Source organism: Mesoplodon mirus (assembly GCF_964341445.2).
Source record: "Mesoplodon mirus genome assembly, chromosome: 6".
NCBI classification, from domain to species: Eukaryota; Metazoa; Chordata; class Mammalia; order Artiodactyla; family Ziphiidae; genus Mesoplodon; species Mesoplodon mirus.
In genome coordinates this window covers 15,353,287-15,372,987 of record NC_138982.1, presented here as the reverse complement: position 1 = coordinate 15,372,987, position 19,701 = coordinate 15,353,287, and the positions used below count along the sequence as shown (strand labels likewise).

Genomic DNA, 19,701 nt, shown 5'->3' with positions numbered 1-19,701 from the left:
GAGGCTAAAGGATCTGCTTTTGGCGGGGAAAGGGGTATGATGGCTGAGGGGATTGGCTGTGGAATACTGCCGCCTGCCGTGTGCCCCACAGGAATGGAGGCCGTGGGGTCAGAAGGGGATCGGACCTAGAGGCCAGACCTAGCTGACCTAGCCCGTTCTGGCTGTTGGGCCGAAGCATCCCGAGGCCCAGCTGTCGGGCTACCCCTCGGCGGGCCTGGCTTTGGCGTCGTCGCGCCTCTTTCCTGCACCGCACTCACCCGACCCGCAGAAGAGGTGAGGACGAGGCCTCATCCCTTCTGCACTGTGTCCAGGCGGAGATCGAGATGGATGGGGCCAAGGCCAACGCCTTAAAGTCCGAGTCACGTTGTTAGAGGTGCGAGCAGCCCGAGCGCTGAACACAAGTCCCCCGACGCCTGAGTGGGAGCCGTGCTGACGTCAGCACTCTGGGCCTGACACGCGCGCGCCATCCCCTAGACTCAGCAAAAGTCAAACCGTGTGATTAAACCCTAGGTCAGCCTTTTAAAACCCTTGCCTCCTTTAATAAACCAAAAAGATTTCGTTCCCTACCGCCTTTCTGGTAAGACCTCCGCACCCCAGGTATTCCAGTTTCAAACCAAGCTACTTTTAAACTTAAATTACCCGGACTGGAACATCCATACTGATTAAACAGTTACCAACTAGAAATTTTAAAGAGGTAATGTGGCTTACTGCAAAGATTACAAAGAGTTATGAACTAGAATGTCAGGAAACCTAGATTCTGGCCCTGCTTCTGCTTTAAAATAAGGCGCCTTTAAGAGCCCATTACAGGCTTCACATCCTTCAACCTCATCTTTTAGACAAAGGAGGAGCGACAGGAAGCTAACACTTAGAACACCTGTAGAATACCCTTGGCTGTAACTTGTAACCTTGACTGATCTGGGGAGACCTGAGGAATAGGAAGAAGACTCCCTATTGTGTATCCTTTTGTGCCTTTAGAATTTTAAACCTTTTGAATATTACCTACTCAAAATTTAAATACAAAAAAACTTTAAATCAAATTTACACTAAAATAAGTAAAGGCCATCAAAGGTACTTTCCTATTCTGTGTATCCTTTGACTATATATTCTATATATCCTTAGACTTCCATCAGTTGTAAAGATAGTCAATACTTAATACAGTCCTGCCTTTAAGAAAGTCATAAGTAAAAATCAGAATTGGGAATATTACTATGAAGGCTAGTGTAAGCATAGTTAGAATATCTCTATAAGCATTTCTTCATTAAATTATCTGAAATTGGCTTTATATTAAATCAGTTTTCTTGCATGACATTGAAAAAAGTAAAAAATAACGTCCACATTTTACAGGTTAAAAAAAAAAGTTTTGTTCATTCCTTAAATAAAGACATGTTGAGTACGGAACATTTTTATCTGACTTTATTCTGCTCTTCAGATCACAATAGGTATAGTTCTTTCAGTTACAAACAAGGTAATGTGTTATTTGTACTGCATTTAGGCAGCAGAATTGTGCTACACCCTGCAGAAGCATTTATTCTCCCCACTGTGATGAATGAAGTCAAACCGAAAGAAAACAGAATGGGAAAATGTACTAATTTTTTAAAAATAGGTTAGACAGTAAGGTTGATAGACATCTTAATTATGGTTTTCAAGAGCATGAAGGGTTAATATGGCACATGATACTAATAGCCACTAATTATCTCCTTGGAAAGACAAAAGAAAATTAGGACTTTGTGTCTGACGGTTTTTTATTTTTTATATCCTCCTAAAAGTACAAATAGCATATAAAATTGTAGAATTTCCTACCTCCAATATATTGTAAGACAGCAACAACAACTAAAAAGACAAGACACCCAATTACCTAATTGTCTAAAATGGTTTAGAAGTAGTTTTCCCTGAATAATGAAAAGAATGCAGGCAGTTTCTTTAATCACTGAGATCAACTAGAGACATTAAAATTACACTAGGCATTATTTTATTTAGAATCAGAAAAAAGTAATTTTAGATAAAAAGATACTTTCATTTTGAAAAGAAAAAAATAAAATTATTACTGTGATAAAAGAAGAAATAGAATCCATAAAGAATCCATAGGAATCCATATATGTATGGAATACACACATTTGAAAAAGTACTAAACAGAACTTCTAAAAATTGTCTCAGGGAATTTTTGGCCGAAGATTAGAAAGTCTCCCATTTCTTTACCAAATTCTAAGCTAATGAATAAATTCATCTTTTAAGAAAGTAAGTGAAAAGTTCAGAACACACAAAAAACGATATCAAAAGGATTTTTCAACAAAGTTTAAGGAATTGAGAAAGGTCAGACCAAAAAAATAAACAAAAGAAGTTCTGTTTAAGTCTAAATGCCTTAAAAAATGACCTGGTCATTGTTTCCCTTGAGATGAGTTGCTTCCTGGTCTTATATATAAAATGACTGACATACAATTTCAACTTTTCCTTTCTTATTTGGTTCACTGAGAAGCAGTCTCACTCTATTTGCTGAAAAAGTTATTACAAAATAAGCATGCAAAAATTCAGATGACATAATGTAATATAAAGATGTAAGAACTCAGGACTTCCCTGGTGGCGCAGTGGTTGAGAATCTGCCTGCCAATGCAGGGGACACAGGTTCGAGCCCTGGTCTGGGAAGATCCCACACGCCGCGGAGCAACTAGGCCCGTGAGCCACAACTACTGAGCCTGCGCGTCTGGAGCCTGTGCTCCTCAACAAGAGAGGCCGCGACAGTGAGAGGCCCGCGCACCGCGATGAAGAGTGGTCCCTGCTTGCCACAACTAGAGGAAGCCCTCGCACAGAAACGAAGACCCAACACAGCAAAAATAAATAAATAAATTTATAAAAAAAAAAGATGTAAGAACTCAGAAATGTGGATCAAGACAGTCATTTTGGGAAACAATTTGGCATTATCTGAAAAGGCTGGAAAATAACATTTTCTATGACATAGCAATTCCCATCCAGGAATATACCCTAAAGAAACAAAAAATAAATTCATAACTAGGTACATTGTAGTGAAATTTAAAGATCAAAGAAAAACAGAAGTTCTTAAATAAACAAAGAAAAATAAAATACAAAGGAATGGCAGCTGACTTCTCAATAGCCACAAAAGAAACTAGGAGTCAATGAAATATCTTCAAATACTAAAATAAAATAATTGCAACTGTCAACCTAGAAGTTGTGCCAAGTTAAGCTACCATTTAAAAGTGAAGGCAAAATGAAGACATTTTCAGAGGAAAAACAGCATTTATTCCTAAGACACTTTTATTGAAAGAACTTCTAAAGGATGTCTTCAACAAGTTGAAAACTAAACCCAGGAATAAGGGGTGAGATGCAAGAAAGGATGGAGAGCAAAGAAGTTGAATATAATTTTCAAACAAGTAGATGTAAAAAGGGGAATGAAGAAAACATAATTATTCAATAGAAAACAGGGGAGTAGGGGTGGGAAAGGAGCAAATTAAAGGTATTGTAAATGGCAAATACAAAATGAGATAAAGGAAATAAATCATCAATAATCTCTAAAAGAGGTAAATGGGGTAAACTTGCCAATTAAAAGATTGTCCGTTGTATTCTTTTTAATAAGACAAAATATAAAAACCTAAAGGACACCAAAAAGTGATAGTAAAATGAGGGGGAAAGATATGCAAAGGGAATAACAACCAAAAGAAAGCTAGTGTAGCTGTATTACTATGGGGGGTGGGGAACAGACCTAAAGTCAAAAGCATTGTTAATCAGGATAAATAGAACTATAAAAGAATGATAAGTGGAAAAATTTGCAAAGAAGTTATAACCATCTTGAACCAGTATGCATCTAGAAACATAGCCTCAAAATATTTAAAGCAAGAATTGACTAGCTTACAAAGAAAAGTTGGCAAATCACAATCAAAGTAAAATTTTATACACCATTTTAAGTACCTAATAAATCCAGCAGACAAAACATTAGTAAGAATATAGAATATTTAGACAACACACAGAACACGTAGAGAACCCTGTAAATATTCTTTTCAAGCACATATGGAATCTTTCCCAAAATAGCAGCATATTATGCTATAATGCAAATCTCAACAAATGTAAAAGAATACATGGCATACAGCCCATGTTATACGACCAAAATATAATATTAGGTATCAACTATTGATAGAGTATTTTTTAAAATTCTAAGAAAATACTATGAACATCTTTAAATAATAAATATGAAAAAATACCCCCCAAAAATACCAAATAAACAATTTCCTAGGAAAAAAGTTTTAATTTACCTAAACACCCGAGAAGATATAAGAAACCTAAGCAGGCTAGGGAAATTGAAATAGCACTCCAAAAAAAAAAAAAAAACTACTACAGGACTTCCCTGGTGGCGCAGTGGTTAAGAATCTGCCTGCCAATGTAGGGGACACGGGTTCGAGCCCTGGTGTGCGAAGATCCCACATGCTGTGGAGCAACTAAGCTCGTGCGCCACAACTACTGAGCTTGTGCTCTAGAGCCCATGAGCCACAACTACGGAATCCTGCGCGCCTAGAGCCCGTGCTCCGCAGCAAGAGAAGCCACCGCAACGAGTAGCCCCCGCTCTCTGCAACTAGAGAAAGCCCGCACGCAGCAACAAAGACCCAACGCAGCCCAAAATAAATAAATAATTTTTTTTTTTTAAATCTACAACCCTTCCCTCAAAAAATCAACTCCAGAACGTTTTAAAGGTAAGTTCACCATACCTTCAAGGAATAGATAATAAAAGTTTTACAAACCATTTCATAGAATAAAAAGTGAAAACTATTCAACTAATTCCATGAGGGCAGTATACTCTTGATACTAAAACTGAACAAAGACAATACAGGTAAGAAAAATCATAGGCCAATCTCACTTTGAATGAATACGCAAAAATCCCAAATAAAACATTGGTAAACTAAAACTAGCAAAGCTTTAAAAAACAAACAAAAGGGCTTCCCTGGTGGTGCAGTGGTTGGGAGTCCGCCTGCCGATGCAGGGGACGCGGGTTCGTGCCCCGGTCCGGGAGGATCCCACATGCCACGGAGCACCTGGGCCCGTGAGCCGTGGCCGCTGAGCCTGTGCGTCCAGAGCCTGTGCTCCGAAGCGGGAGAGGCCGCGACAGTGAGAGGCCCGAGTACCGCAAAAAATAAATAAAAAATAAAAAACAAACAAAAAAACTATGACCAAACAATGTTGAATTTAAGATATTTAAAATTTATTAATATGATTCACCATATTAATATATTTAAACTAAAAGCTTATCTTAATATATGCAGAAAAATCATTTGAGAATTAAAGGAGGGACCTATATTATACATATTGTCAAAGAAACCTTTCTGAAAAGCTGACATAAGTTGAGACTTAAAGAAGAAGGCTTCCTAGGTTGTGAGCCACAGGAACCAACTCTAGTCAATTTAGGTTAAAAAAGGCAATTTACTTGAAGAATATGATGATACTCTCAGCATTAAAAGGATGCCAGTAGTACAGTCTTGTAAAGATCAATAATCGGTGGCTCTTATTGTCCCACAGAATCAGTATTCTCATCCTGGCAGTACTACTCTGGCCATTTTCATCACTCTGTTCACAGTTCAAATTCCAGGGAGGGAGTCTTCCACTGGCTTATCTTCTGACACATGTTCATCCCTTGATGCCTTAATTATCTGTTTCATCAGATCACACACCAAGGGAGAGAAGTAAGGAAATCAGGATGACATCATCAAAAGAAGATAGAATAAATGCTAGTAAGGGCACCCAGAATGAATTGAAAAGCATGTTCAAAGGCCCTGAGACCATAACAAGCCTAGCATAATTGAGGATAAGGAAACCAGTGGGGCTGGAATGTAGTGAGGGAAGGGAAGGGTGGTAAGAGATGAGGTTTAATTGGGCATTACTATTCAAGGTGTGGTCCTTGACTAGCCAGACCAGCCTCATCTGGGAGCTTGTTAGAAATCTCTATTCTCAGCCCAAGCAGAGAATCAGATTTTCTGGGAGTCAGGCCTAGGAGTCTGCATTTTAACTCCAAGTGATTCTTAAAAATGCATAAGTTTGAGAATCACAGATGTAGAGGTTTGTAGAGCATAGTAAAGGTTCCAGTTCTTTTGCTGTTGTTTTGCTTGTTTGTTTGTTTGTTTGTGGCCACACCACATGGCTTGTGGGATCCTAGTTCCCCAACCAGGGATTGAACCCAGGCCCACGGCAGTGAAAGCGCCGAGTCCTAAACACTGCACCACCAGAGAATTCCCGAAAGGTTCTAGTTCTATCTAGTTCTATCCAATTAGGAATTTCAAGCCGGGAACGACATTATCTAATTTGCACTTTAAGAGAACCATCCTGCAATTACGTAGGAAATAGACTGAAGAAAGACATGAGTGAAAACAAGAAAGCCAGTCAGGAGATTGTTGCAATAATCCAAGAAGAAAATAATGGCCAAGACCAAAGCCATGGCAGTAGGGATGGAAAGAAATGGTCAGAATGAAGATATATTTTGGAGTTCAAATAATGAGGATTTGATGATGGATGTGAAGGATGAGGGAAAAAGGAAGAACGATGACTGCCAGATTTCTGGTTTGAGCAGCTGGGTGACTGGTGGTATCATTTATGACGCAGAGAAAACTGGGTGATGAAGAAAGAGAAAAATTTGGAGAGGGAAAAGCACAAGTTCATTTTTGTATATTTTATGATTGAGATATCTAAATGGAGATGTCCAGGAGGCATCTGGATATAAAGAGGAGTGGTTATAACACAAGATATAAATTTAGGAATCTTTATTGTAAAAGTAGCATTAAATACACAGGAATGTATGAGATCACTTACAAGCAGCCTCCTTTGTAGTATTTTAATTAAACAACTAAACTAATATTTAGAGCTAGCATTTAGCGTAAATCAAGCAGGTGGCCATCTACATATTATGTTCTGAGGAATCCTTAGCTCCTGCCCCCCAGTTTTTTCCATATGGAACCCTTACAATGGTATCTTAAATTCCCACACTAATTATTTTCCTTAGATTCAAAAAGAAGGGCAGATATTAGAGATTTAATTGTCAGCCACTGACACCTCATATTTCATAAATTCTCCCCTCCCCTGCCACTCTCTTGAAAATTGCAAGATCAAATACATTTTTCAGGCAGAGAAGGAAACTCTCCAGAATGGAAAATACAACAGAAAAGATGAGAACCCAGAAGATCTGAGAGGGCACTGTCCTAATCTGTGGGGCTTGAATGAAAATGTAAAAGTTTCCTCCACAATTTAGACACAATACAGGAGAAAAAACAACAGCATGTGCTAGCAGAAGGGAAGAGACAAGCATGAGACGTCTGATTTTACTAAATGGGGCAGCGGTTAAAGTTAGAATTTAATTTAAAAGATCCGTGTTCATATAAAACATTCCAATCAACACAATGGTACTTAAACCATACTTTAATTAGCCTACTGTTTGTTCTGTTTCAGTTCAGTTGACAATAAGCTGTGTTTTATAACTGCTATTTCCCCCACTATTGCTTGTTTTCCTAACTGTAGATTTCTTTTCTGTTCACTGCGTGTTATTTCCTGTTTCATGCATGAATTTATTCCAGCCATCAATCGCACAATTTCACTTCCTTGAAAAAGGCTTCGCATCTGGTGACGAGCTCTATAGTCTGGAAAGTCTCCCGGCTTCCATCCTGATTATGGTAAAGTCTTATCTATCTTGGCAACTTAATGAAATGCCTCTGCCACTAGTTTGTTCACTTCCAAAAATAAAGATGTGGGGAAACTGCTGAATTACACTTGCATGTGTTCAGATTATAAAATTAAAGCACTAGGTTTGTCAGATGGTAATAATAGCCAGTTAATGGGAAAAAAGACAGACATTGTATGAGAATTGCTAGAATTGATTGCTATTTTTAGACTTTCCCATTTTTACTTACAGTCTTCCTTCTCTCTCTTACCTCTCTGCTACTTCATAATTTTACTTTTTATCATTGATCTCTTCACATTCAGTGCTAAGGAGAATGTTTAATTAGGCACACTTTACTCTCAAACCTTTCCAGTCTTTCAACATTGTTATTTCCCATATCAGACTCTCTATCCCCAGGAGACCAGGGCTCTCAACATATTCCCAGACTTTTCCTTGTTCCCCCTGCTCTCCTCACGACTAATTGTATCAATAGCAGCAGCAGCAACAACACTCTACTAAGCTCTTTTACACGTTGTTTTATTAATCTTCGTGACAACCTTAGGTCCTACTATTGTGTTTATTTTTACAGATCAGGAAACTATGGTTCCAAGAAATTAAATAACTCATCCAAACTCACGCAGCTGGTGGGAAATGAAATTGACCTCTTGGGCTCTGGAATTGGGATTTGAATGCAAGTCTATGCATATCCAGAGCCTGAGCTTTGAACTGAGATGACAAACAATGAGTAGCCAGTATAACGAAAGAGAGGGCTCAAGTTGGAGCCAAATGACTCTCTCCTGTATTATCTGGGGCAAGTAATGCAACCTCTTGTTCCTAGATTTCACCACATTCTATCTATGCCTGGTTGTCCTGCTTGAATTGTACCCTTTATCTGAGCCTACCCTTCGCTCTCCAGCACCTAAAATTTACCTGTCTTAGATCTCCAAAGCTCTGCTTCCAGCTGTCATTTAGAAAACTTTTTAGTAAATGAATACAGGAGTATTAGCCTTGTTAAAGATACATGTTTTATAGAGTAGCTTTCAAAACCACAAAACCGGGCTTCCCTGGTGGCGCAGTGGTTGAGAGTCTGCTTGCCGATGCAGGGGACACGGGTTCGAGCCCCGGTTCGGGAAGATCCCACATGCCACAGAGTGGCTGGGCCCATGAGCCATAGCCGCTGAGCCTGAGTGTCCGGAGCCTGTGCTCCGCAACGGGAGAAGCCACAACAGTGAGAAGCCCGCGTACCGCAAAACAAACAAACAAACAAGAAACCTTAAATGAAAATGAAATTTTAGATACTGAAATGAATGAGTGAAAAACTTGGTGGTCGAGAGAAGTCTTCCTAGTATCCCTCAACTATGACATCATGTAGACCAGTGCTTCTTAAACTATTATACATAGGAACACCTGGGCACTTGTTAGAATGTAGATTCTGATTCAGGAGGCTACAATGGAGCCTAAGATTCTATAGTTCCAGCAAGTGCCCCGGTGATACTGATGCTGCTGATCACCAGACCAAACTTCTAAATCATCCATTCCTGTTAGAGTTAAGTCCATCTTCTTTAGTCTTTGATTCTGTTCCTATTTTTCTTTGCTACATAGCAAGTATGGGAAACTGTAAGATCTGATTTTTAGTTTCCTCTTTGTTTGACCCAAGAGGATATCCCTTACTGTTTTGCAAGCTCTGCACTTATGAAGATGTATTATATTTAACTAAATATCTCTAGGTGTTTTAGGATTGCCCAAACCTGCATGATTGTTTTTCCAGTTAAAATAAAAATAGTAATAAATTACTTTCTTAAAAAAACTAAAACTGTACCTTAAAAGAATCAGGAATAATAAATACAAGGACAGAAAGAATATTGAGAATTAAGAACTCTACTTCCTTTTTTCAAACGTGTTTTTATTCTCAAAAGGCTGGCCTACTGCAACATAAGGTCCAACCTGGCACTACAGACAAATGCTTTCTATGAAAGCCTTTTCCAGTTCACAAGAGCTGCTCAAAAGCAGTGGCAGTACAGTAAATCATCACACCTATTCATAGTCAAAACAAAGACTACTAGTTCTTAAACATTTCAGGGGTTGAGAGATGTGAAACAAGCTCTGTGGTCAGAATAAGCTTGCACCTGTTTTTGATAAAAAAATTATCTTTCACTAAACATGACTTTAAAAACTCATGGATTTTAAATTGAAGGTACCTCATTTTACTTTTATTAATTTACAAATGAAAAATGCTTATTGGTATCAGTCATATCAAAATAGATTGTTTTATTTATATCTTTTATCATATTCAAGAAAATTGAGGAATGCAAGACTGAAATCACTGTTTTGTAAGGCTATTTTTAATGAAATTTTAAATAATAATTTTCTTTTGATTTTCTTTATATTTAATTGGGAGGCCGCTGAATCAAAATATGTTTTTCTTTATAATTACTTTAAAAAAAATCTCCATATAGTTTCTAGTTCCTTGCCATTTAAAGTATAGTCCAGGGAGTCTATTAGAACTGAAAATCTCAGGCCCACTTTAGAACTACTCAATGAGAATCCATATATTAAGAGGATTATCAGGTGATTCAGATACACATTTACACCTTCTTAGATGAAATGGAACTCAGTGACAAATTTTAAAAGTAACAATCATAAAAGCATAATTGTATATTAAAAAAAGATGCTATAAATTTTTCTCAACACATCAGCATTGAGCATTTTCAACCCAAAGCAGACACTCCTAAGGTAAAAATTATTGTAAAGGGCCACCAATCACTCAGCATTCCTTTACAATACTATTTACCATGTGACATTAAATTCTATTTCTTGTTATTTTGGATATATCATATAACATGTATGACATATATCAATATATCATAAATCAAAATATATTTTAAAGTCAATTCAAATATGTAATTATTTCAGAGCTTTAAAAGGAAACTAAAGTAAAGGGTTAAACTGTAATAGGGAGACTACCATAACTTTCAGTACAGAAATAAGACTGAAATCACTAATTTTCATTTTTGAAATATATGAGAGATCAGAGGACTAAAATATATTTGTCACTGATTGTGACACAGTTGTTTCTTTTTTACCCTAGTCCTCATCTTGTAACATTACTGTTCTCTTTCTCTTTCTCCCTTGGTATGTGTCATCTTTCTATTTACTTGTTTTCCCTGCATATAACCTAATTCTTTCCTACCATTATTACTAGCAAGCAATTCCTTTCCTATTTCTCTACATTTATTTTGTCTTACTTATTTTTACATGCTATCCCTACTATCTGATCATTCTCTTTAAACAAGCTTATTTATTTGTTGCTCCACCCTAAACACATGCTCACATTCACACTAGACTGGAAGCTCCATGTCTTGTTCTGCTTGTCTGCTGCAATAGTTCAGCACAGAACAGTGTCTGGCACATAGTAGGGCTTCACTGTATATGTGCTGAATTAATAAAATTAATAAACAGTATATCTTCACTTCAGATCAAATGTCTTTTCACTTTCATATCATTTATTTTGTTTGTGCTGCTTTTCACACTTCATCTTATAGTACAGTTTCTGGCCCAGGTATTTTAGACAACTACCATATTCCTTACTCATGGCAAATCCCTTAAGGTCACATTCATCATCAAATCTTCCAAAGACCTAGCATATCCCATTGCATGTACGAGGTACCCAGTAGGCTAACTAAATTAATTTATAATTCCTAGAAAATGAAAAAACGAAAAACAAAAAGGGCCTCTAGATGCTAAAGCAAGCTGTTCCTAGATTTCAATTAAGAGTATTTTTAAGTCTAATTCTTATCATTTCAAGCTTTCCCTACATTCCTAAGAGAGTTTTCAAGCCTGCTTATCATTTCACTGTTACAAGGCAATTTTTAATGATATCAATCTACAATAAGCTATGTTGTTTATTCAATCACTGCAAGGCACTGAGCTATGCCACTGGGTATTCAAAGGTGATTAAGACACTGTCCCTCCATCAAAAAGCTCCTAGTCTAATGGGGAAGGCTGACACTGACATAATAAGTGGAATGCAGTATAAAAGGTTCTACAGGTAAAGAATATATGATGCAGTGGAAGAACAGATGTCAACTTTCCGGGGGAGATAAAGAAGGCTTCTTGAAAGGACTGAGTTGGGCTTTTTATTTTTGGATTTTACTTCTAATTTAATTTTTTGACTGGTTAATGCCTCCACATGGTTCAAAATTTTTAAAGAATTAAAAGATAATACAAGCATTGACAACACCAAATGCTGGTTAGGATGTGGAGCAAAATCATTGCTGGCAGAAATGCAAAATGGTACAGCCACTCGATAGGACAACTGGCAGTTTCTTACAAAACTAAACATATTCTTACCATACCATCCAGCAATCACAATCCTTAGTATTTACCCCAATGAACTGAAAACTAATATCCACACAAAAACCTGAACATGTATGTTTATAGCAGCGTTATTCGTAAGTGCCAAAACTTGGAAGCAACCAAGATGTCCTTCAGTAGGTGAATGGGTAAGCAAACTGTAGTACATCCAGATGATGGAATATTATTCCCCACTAAGAAGAAATAAGCTATCAAGCCATGCAAAGACACGGGAGAAGCTTAAATGCATATTACTAAATGAGAGCTTATCTGAAAAGGCTACATACTATGTGATTCCAACTATATGACATTCTGGAAAAGGCAAAATTATGGAGGCAGTGAAAAGATCAGTTGTTGCCAGGGGTTGGGACAGGAAAGGATGAATAGACAGAATAGGAAGGATTTTGGGGCCATGAAACTATTCCATATCATAATATAATGTTGGATACATGTCATTACACATTTGTCAAAACCCATACAATGTACAACACCAAGTGTGCACCCTCATGTAAACTATGGGCTTTGGGTGATAATGATGTATCAGTGTAGGCTCATTAATTGTAACAAACGTACTTCTCAGTTCAGGATTTTGATAGTGGGTAAGGCTGTCCTGTGTGGTGGCAGTAGATATGTGGGTACATGAGAACTCTATGTACTTTCTGCTCAATTTTGCTGTGAACCTAAAAGTTCACTAAATTAAATCTATTTTAAAAAATGATAATACAGTGAAAAGTACTGTTCTCATCCTTGATCCCTGGCTGCTCAAGTCTCCTCTCCATAGGCACCAGGGTGCTTTCTAGTTTCCTGAGTGTATTTCCAGAGATTTTGAGGTATATGCAAACTATATCATACATCATATCTATAGATATGATTTCCCCCTTTTTTCCTCAAATGGTATTTGAGGTATTACATACTCTGTTTTGCACCTTACTTTTTGCCTTATTATAAAACTAACTTTTCATAGTTCTATTTTTTGCATTTAAATCTTTGATGCATTTTTAATTTCTCATGATGCTAGGTAAAAAGTAGAGCTCCAGTTTTTTTTCTTTCAGGTAACTACTGGGTAATTCAACACTATCTTATTTCCCCACACCATTACCACTGATACATATGCTACTTTTTTAATATTCTTTTTTCCTTCCAGTTTTATTGAGATATAATTGACATACAGCACTGTGTAAGTTTAAGTTGTACAGCATAATGACTTGACTTACATACATCATGAAATGATTACAACAATAAGTTCAGTGAACATCCATCATCTCATATAGATACAAAAAAAAGAAAAAAATATTTTTTCCTTGTGTGATGAGCACTCTTAGGATTTCCCCTCTTAACAACTTTCACATATAACATACAGCAGTGTTCATTATATTAATCATGTTGTACATTTCACCTCTAGTACTTTTTTATCTTATAACTGGAAGTTTGAAACTTTTGACCATCTTCATCCAATTCCCCCACCCTATGGTAACCACAAATCTGATCTCTTTTTAAAAAGGAACCCTTTTACACTGTTGGTGGGAATGTAAATTGGTACAACCACTATGGACAGCAGTATGGAGGTTCCTTAAAACACTAAAAATAGAGTTACCATATGATCCTGCAATCCCACTCCTGGGCATATATCTGGAGAAAACCATAATTCAAAGGAGATACATGCACCCCAATGTTCATTGCAGCACTATTTACAATAGCCAAGAAATGGAAGCAACCTAAATGTCCAATGACAGATGAATGGATAAAGAAGATATGGTATGTGTATGTATGTGTATATATATATATATGTATATATATATATATATATATATATACACATACACACATATATACAATGGAATATTACTCAGCCATAAAAAAGAATGAAATATGCAGCAACATCGAGATTATCATACTAAGTGAATTAAGGCAGACAAAGACAAGTATCATATAATATCACTTATATGTGGGATCTAAAAAAAAATGATACAAATGAGCTTATATACAAAACAGAAATAGACCCACAGACATAGAAAACAAACTTACGGTTACCAAAGGGGAAAAGCAGGGGGGAGGGATAAATTAGGAGTTTGGGATTAACATACACACACTACTGTATACATAATAGATAACAAACAAGGATCTATTGTATAGCACAGGCAACTATACTCAATATTTAGTAATACCCTATAAGGGAAAAGAATCTGAAAAAGAATATATATATATGTATATATATATATGTGTGTGTATGTGTGTGTGTATACATATATATATGTATATGTATATATATACACACACACACACACACACACACATATATATATATACATATAGAACTGAATCACTTTGCTGTACACCTGAAACTAACACAAAATTGTAAATCAACTGTACTTCAAAAAAAAAAATCTGATCTCTTTTTCTATGAGTTTGTTATTCGTTTTCTGAAGTATAATTAATTGACCTACAACCACTATATTAGTTCCTGGTGCACAACATAGTGATTCAATATTTCTATACGTTTCAAAATGATCACCATGATGAGTCTAGTTACTATCTGTCACCATACAAAGATATTACACTATTACTGACTATATTTCCCATGCTGTACATTTCATTCTTGTGACTCAAACTGGAAGTTTGTACCTCTTAATTTGCAAGATGCCACTTTTATCATATACTAAACTCTTGTGAGTCCATTTTTATGCTTTCTATTTTTCCATTGATTTTTCTGACTCTTCATATGCCAGGATCACAGTTTTAATTTTATTGTAGCATTATAATATATTTTAACATCTTGTAGGTGAGTGCTTTTCATTACTCTTCTCTTCCAGAGTTTTTCTAGCTATACTTGCTTATTTTTCTACGTTAATTTTAGAACATCTTGCCTAGTTTGGAAAAATCCTATTGGTTAACAATTCTGTATTGTATAAGTGAAAGTTGCTAAAAGTAGATCTTAAATGTTCTACTTCCAAAAAAAAAGGTAACTGTGTGAGGTGATGGACGTGTTAACTAATCTTATTGTGGTAACCATCTCACAATGTATACATATATCATCACATTGTACACCTTAAACTTACACAGTGTATATGTCAATTATATCTCAATAAAGCTGGAAAAAGATCCTGTTGGGATTTTTTAATTTATATATTAAATTTATATACTAACTTAGGAAGTTACTTTTATATTGACTTAAGAAGAATTGATGACTTAATCGTTTTGAACCTTCCTTCCAAAGTTACAGTATCCCAGTCCACTTGTTCAAGTCTTTTATGTTTTTTGGTTATGTTTTTACATTTATTTTATACATTTCTTACATGTTTCCTGCTAAGTTTACTCCTAACATATTATCTTTTTTCTCTTTTATAAATGGAGTATTTTCTTCCATTATATAGTATATCAGTCATTTGTTTCTAGAAAACTATTAATTTCTGTGTATTAATTATAAATACAGCCACCTAGTTGAATTATTTCATTACTTGTAGTAGTCTTAAAAATTTGATTGCCATGATTTATTGGTTTACAATTATGTCTCCTATGATAGGGATAATTTTACTTACCCTTTTCAACGTTTAATTCTCATGTCAGAACGTTTTGGCTAGATGGCCAAGAAGGCAGAGTAGGAAGATCCTGAGCTCACCTCCTCTGATGGGCACACCAAAACTAGAACTACTTACAGAGCAACTATTGATGAGAAAGACCAGAATCTAGCAGAAAAGATCTTCTACAACTAAAGATACGAAGAAGGAACCACAAGGAGATGGGTAGGAAGGCTAGAGATGTGATACAGTCAAGACCCATACCCTTGGGTGGGCGACCGACAAATGGGAAGATTATTACAATTGCAGAGGTTCTCCCCAGGGAGCAAGGGGTTCGAGTCCCATGTCAGGTTCCCCAGCCCGGGGATCCTGCACTGAGAAGACAAGCCCCCAAAATGTTTGGCTTTGAAGGCAGTGGGGCTTACTTTCAGGACAGCCAGAGGGCTGTGGGAAATAGAGAGTCCACTCGTAAAGGGCACACACAGAATCTCACACAGTCCAAGACCCAGAGCAGAAGCAGTAATTTGAAAGGAGGTTGGGTCAGACCCACCTGCCGATCCTGTAGAGTCTCCCAGAGAGGCAGCAAGCAACTGGAGCTACCCCTGGTGGCAGCCATTCTGGGGTGCTCCGTTTGGCCAGGAGGACACTGGAGCTGGCAAGTGCCATTTTGGAATCCTCCTTCTAGCTTACCAAAACTGGGACCCAGCCCCACGCACCAGCCTGTGAGCACCAGTACCGGGACGCCTCAGGCCACACAGCTAGCCTAGCGGGAACACAGCCCCACCCACCAGTAGGCAGGCTGCCTTAAGGAACCCTTGAGCACCCAGCCACCCTGGGACACACCCTGTCCATCAGAGGGCTCAGGACCCAAACCCACACACAAGTGCACCGGCACTAACCCTGGGACCCCAAGGTCCCTAGAGCCAGAGACCACAGGACTTGGCTCCACCTACCAGAGGGCCAGCATCAGCCCCAGGACCAGCATCACACAACAGTGGGCATTAGCCCCAGAAACCCCTGGGCTTCAGCTCTGTCCACCAGCAGGTTAACACCAGCTCCAAGATAGCTTGGACCCATCAACCAGCTGCCCTGGGATCTAGCCCCACTCACCAGTGAGCCAGACCAGCTTTAGGACACCCCAGAACCCACAGGCAACCATTTCAGGAACTGACCCCACCCACCAACATGCCGACACTAGATCCAGGAACCCTGGCCCCACAACCAGTTACCCCAGAACCAGGTTCCACCCACCAGTGGGATAGCACTAGCCCTGGGGGGTCCCTGGGGCTCTGCAGCCAGCCACCTCAGGACCCAGCCCACCACCCAGTAGCTGGCAGATCCATACAAGTCAGGACCCAGCAACCAACCAGACCAGGGGCCAGCCATGCCTACGAGAGATGGGCATTTACTCCAAAAGCCAAGTCTACAGCAGAATATAAAAATATACATGTATACGAAAACATGCAGTTCAGGAAACTATAAAGCATTTGGTTGTGATTTCTTAATGCCTATGAGCTTCTTTAAAATCCTCTGCCCTAGGGGCTTCCCTGGTGGCGCAGTGGTTGAGAGTCCGCCTGCCAATGCAGAGGACGCAGGTTCATGCCCCGGTCCAGGAAGATCCCACATGCCGCGGAGCGGCTAGGCCCGTGAGCCATGGCTGCTGAGCCTGCGCGTCCGGAGCCTATGCTCCGCAACAGGAGAGGCCACAGCGGTGAGAGGCCCGCGTACTGAAAAAAAAAAAAATCTTCTGCCTTAGGCTGGTTTCTCTAAAAGCAGAGCCTGAGACAGGGATTGGGATGTATGCCAATTACTGAGGGAGCACTCTTCAAGAAAAGACGAGAGTTAAGCAGGATTCAGGAAAAGAAAGAGCTGAAGAAGGATGTAGCCTAGGTAAAGTCCAGCTATGGCCTGCTCTACAGAGATCCTCTGAAGAATTTTCACCCCTTAATATAAGAGAGTGGGCACTCTGTAGCCCCTTTGCAGTCAATTATTGAGGAGGGGTGCATAGCTTTCCCGGCAAGGCAGCTCCCATCAGCTGAGGGCAATTCTTTGGAAAAGGGGGTGTAGCTATAAGCCTTTAGCAGTCAACAGTAAAGGCAGCTGGAGGGGGTGAGGGAGGGTGAGCAAGACACCAAAACACCATTAACTATGTCCTATGGTAATACTCTTTCTATCAAAATGCTGACAGCATAAGAAGGTATCATTGTGTTGCAACACTTAAAAACATGAGGCCAAAAGTATTAGCTTTGCAGTGAAATCCTTTGCCTTTTTTTATGTTTTCCATTTTCTCAAATTTCTTATAGTTGGAACTCAGACTGTGAATGAATAGAATCAGTTAACAGGTTAAAATTTACTAAGCACCTATCATGTGACTCACATTATGCTAAGTGCTGTTAAGAATAAAAAGAAATGAAAGATATGGATTCTGTCCTAGGTCTGTCTTCAGGAAGAAGACAAGGTTTACAAACACTAAAAAATGATCAGGGTTTCCCTGGTGGCGCAGTTGTTAAGAATCCGCCTGCCGGGCTTCCCTGGTGGCGCAAGTGGTTGAGAGTCCGCCTGCCGATGCAGGGGACACGGGTTCGTGCCCCGGTCTGGGAGGATCCCACATGCCGCGGAGCGGCTGGGCCCGTGAGCCATGGCCGCTGAGCCTGCGCGTCCGGAGCCTGTGCTCCGCAAGGGGAGAGGCCACAACAGTGAGAAGCCCGCGTACCGAAAAAAAAAAAAAAAAAAAAAGAATCCGCCTGCCAATCTTCCCAGACATGGGTTCGAGCCCTGGTCCAGGAAGATCCCACATGCTGCAGAGCAACTAAGCCCATGCACCACAACTACTGAGCCTGCGTTCTGGAGCCCGCGATCCACAACTACTGAAGCCTGCATGTCACAACGACTGAAGCCCGCGCACCTAGAGCCCGTGCTCCGCAACAAGAGAAGCCACCGCAATGAGAAACCCACGCGCCACAAAGAAGAGTAGTCCCTGCTCGCCACAACTAGAGAAAGCCCGCACACAGCAATGAAGACCCAATGCAGCCAAAAATAAATAAAATAAAATAAATTAATTTAAAAAAATTAATGGCATAATAGCATAGAACAAGTGCATAATACTGGGGATTTCAGAGGAGAGGCTTAGAATTAAGTTCAGGTAAAATATAAGCTTGCGTAATGGTGATTAATATCTTTGCTCATTTTTTGAGGGTGGTTTGAAATATTTTCCACCAACACTAAGGGAAGTTGAAGGAAATAACAATGGTAAATTGTTCTAAATAACATAAGGGCAAGGACTAAAAGAAATACCAACTATATTGTGTTGTTATTGGGTAGATTCCATTATACAGAGATGGGAAGGGAAAACCACAGAGTCATTTGCCTACACATTCATCTCCCTAGTGCAAGTGGATATTGTTCGGTACCCCGTGGCAGGATTAGAAATACCGCCAGGGAACAAGTACACAAAGTTGCTATGGAAACCAGAATGCTTCAGCTCAGAGTTATTTACAGAGAACTTCCAGGATGATTACATTCAATAAAATCAACTCTGTTTTGCTTCACTCTGTGCCAGTGCATCCCAATTCAAATATCTAGTTCTAAGGGTCCTTCCATCAGCTGTACTTGGATGAATATGGATTCAAGTATCAATGGATAGTGGTCACATTACAAAGTATAATTTATGTGTGGCATGTTTGTATTACATGCTTGACGCTTGTTCACACTTGCCTCAACCATTGTCAAGTTTTCTGGTTTCCGTAATAGAGCAACAGGTGGCTGTTGACTAATGCCACTGGCAGAGAAACATTTCCTCCAATGTAGCTGCTGTCAGTTTCACCAGATACTGTGGTACTGCGGGACTTCTCTCTCCACGTTCTCTCAACTCGCCTTTGAGGCTAGACAGTGACAGCTGCCTCTGGCCATCATTTTTGTCCTTAACCGTGAACTGGATTCTCCCAGCTATCCAATAGGATCTTTGAAAACAGCTTCTTTTTTTCTTTTTTTGACAAAATGAGGATTTTCATAGCTTTTGAGGGATCTTTTGAACCATTTGATATTTCAGCAGATGAAACTGTGGAGGCTGTCAAGCTGATGATAAAGGTACATACTGTCCCTGAGCCACTAAGATGTGCATTAATTTTAACTATGCAGTGAAGTTTAAACTGTATGTGGGGTAGACATACTATTGGGTGCATTTTCAGCAAACAG

The 19,701-nt window shown here is 38.9% G+C and overlaps 2 protein-coding genes across 3 annotated transcripts in view; one reads left to right on the top strand and one right to left on the bottom strand.

Annotated features, from left to right (window-relative positions):
• Positions 1-19,701, bottom strand: part of RNF13 (ring finger protein 13) — a 230,767-nt gene that overhangs the window by 158,090 nt on the left and 52,976 nt on the right. The window lies entirely within an intron of this gene.
• Positions 19,504-19,701, top strand: part of ANKUB1 (ankyrin repeat and ubiquitin domain containing 1) — a gene marked incomplete at both ends in the record, with an annotated part of 46,991 nt that continues 46,793 nt past the window's right edge. The window contains one exon of the mRNA XM_082625549.1: positions 19,504-19,593. Coding sequence (XP_082481675.1) covers positions 19,504-19,593 — 90 coding nt within the window. The remainder of the gene's footprint in view (positions 19,594-19,701) is intronic.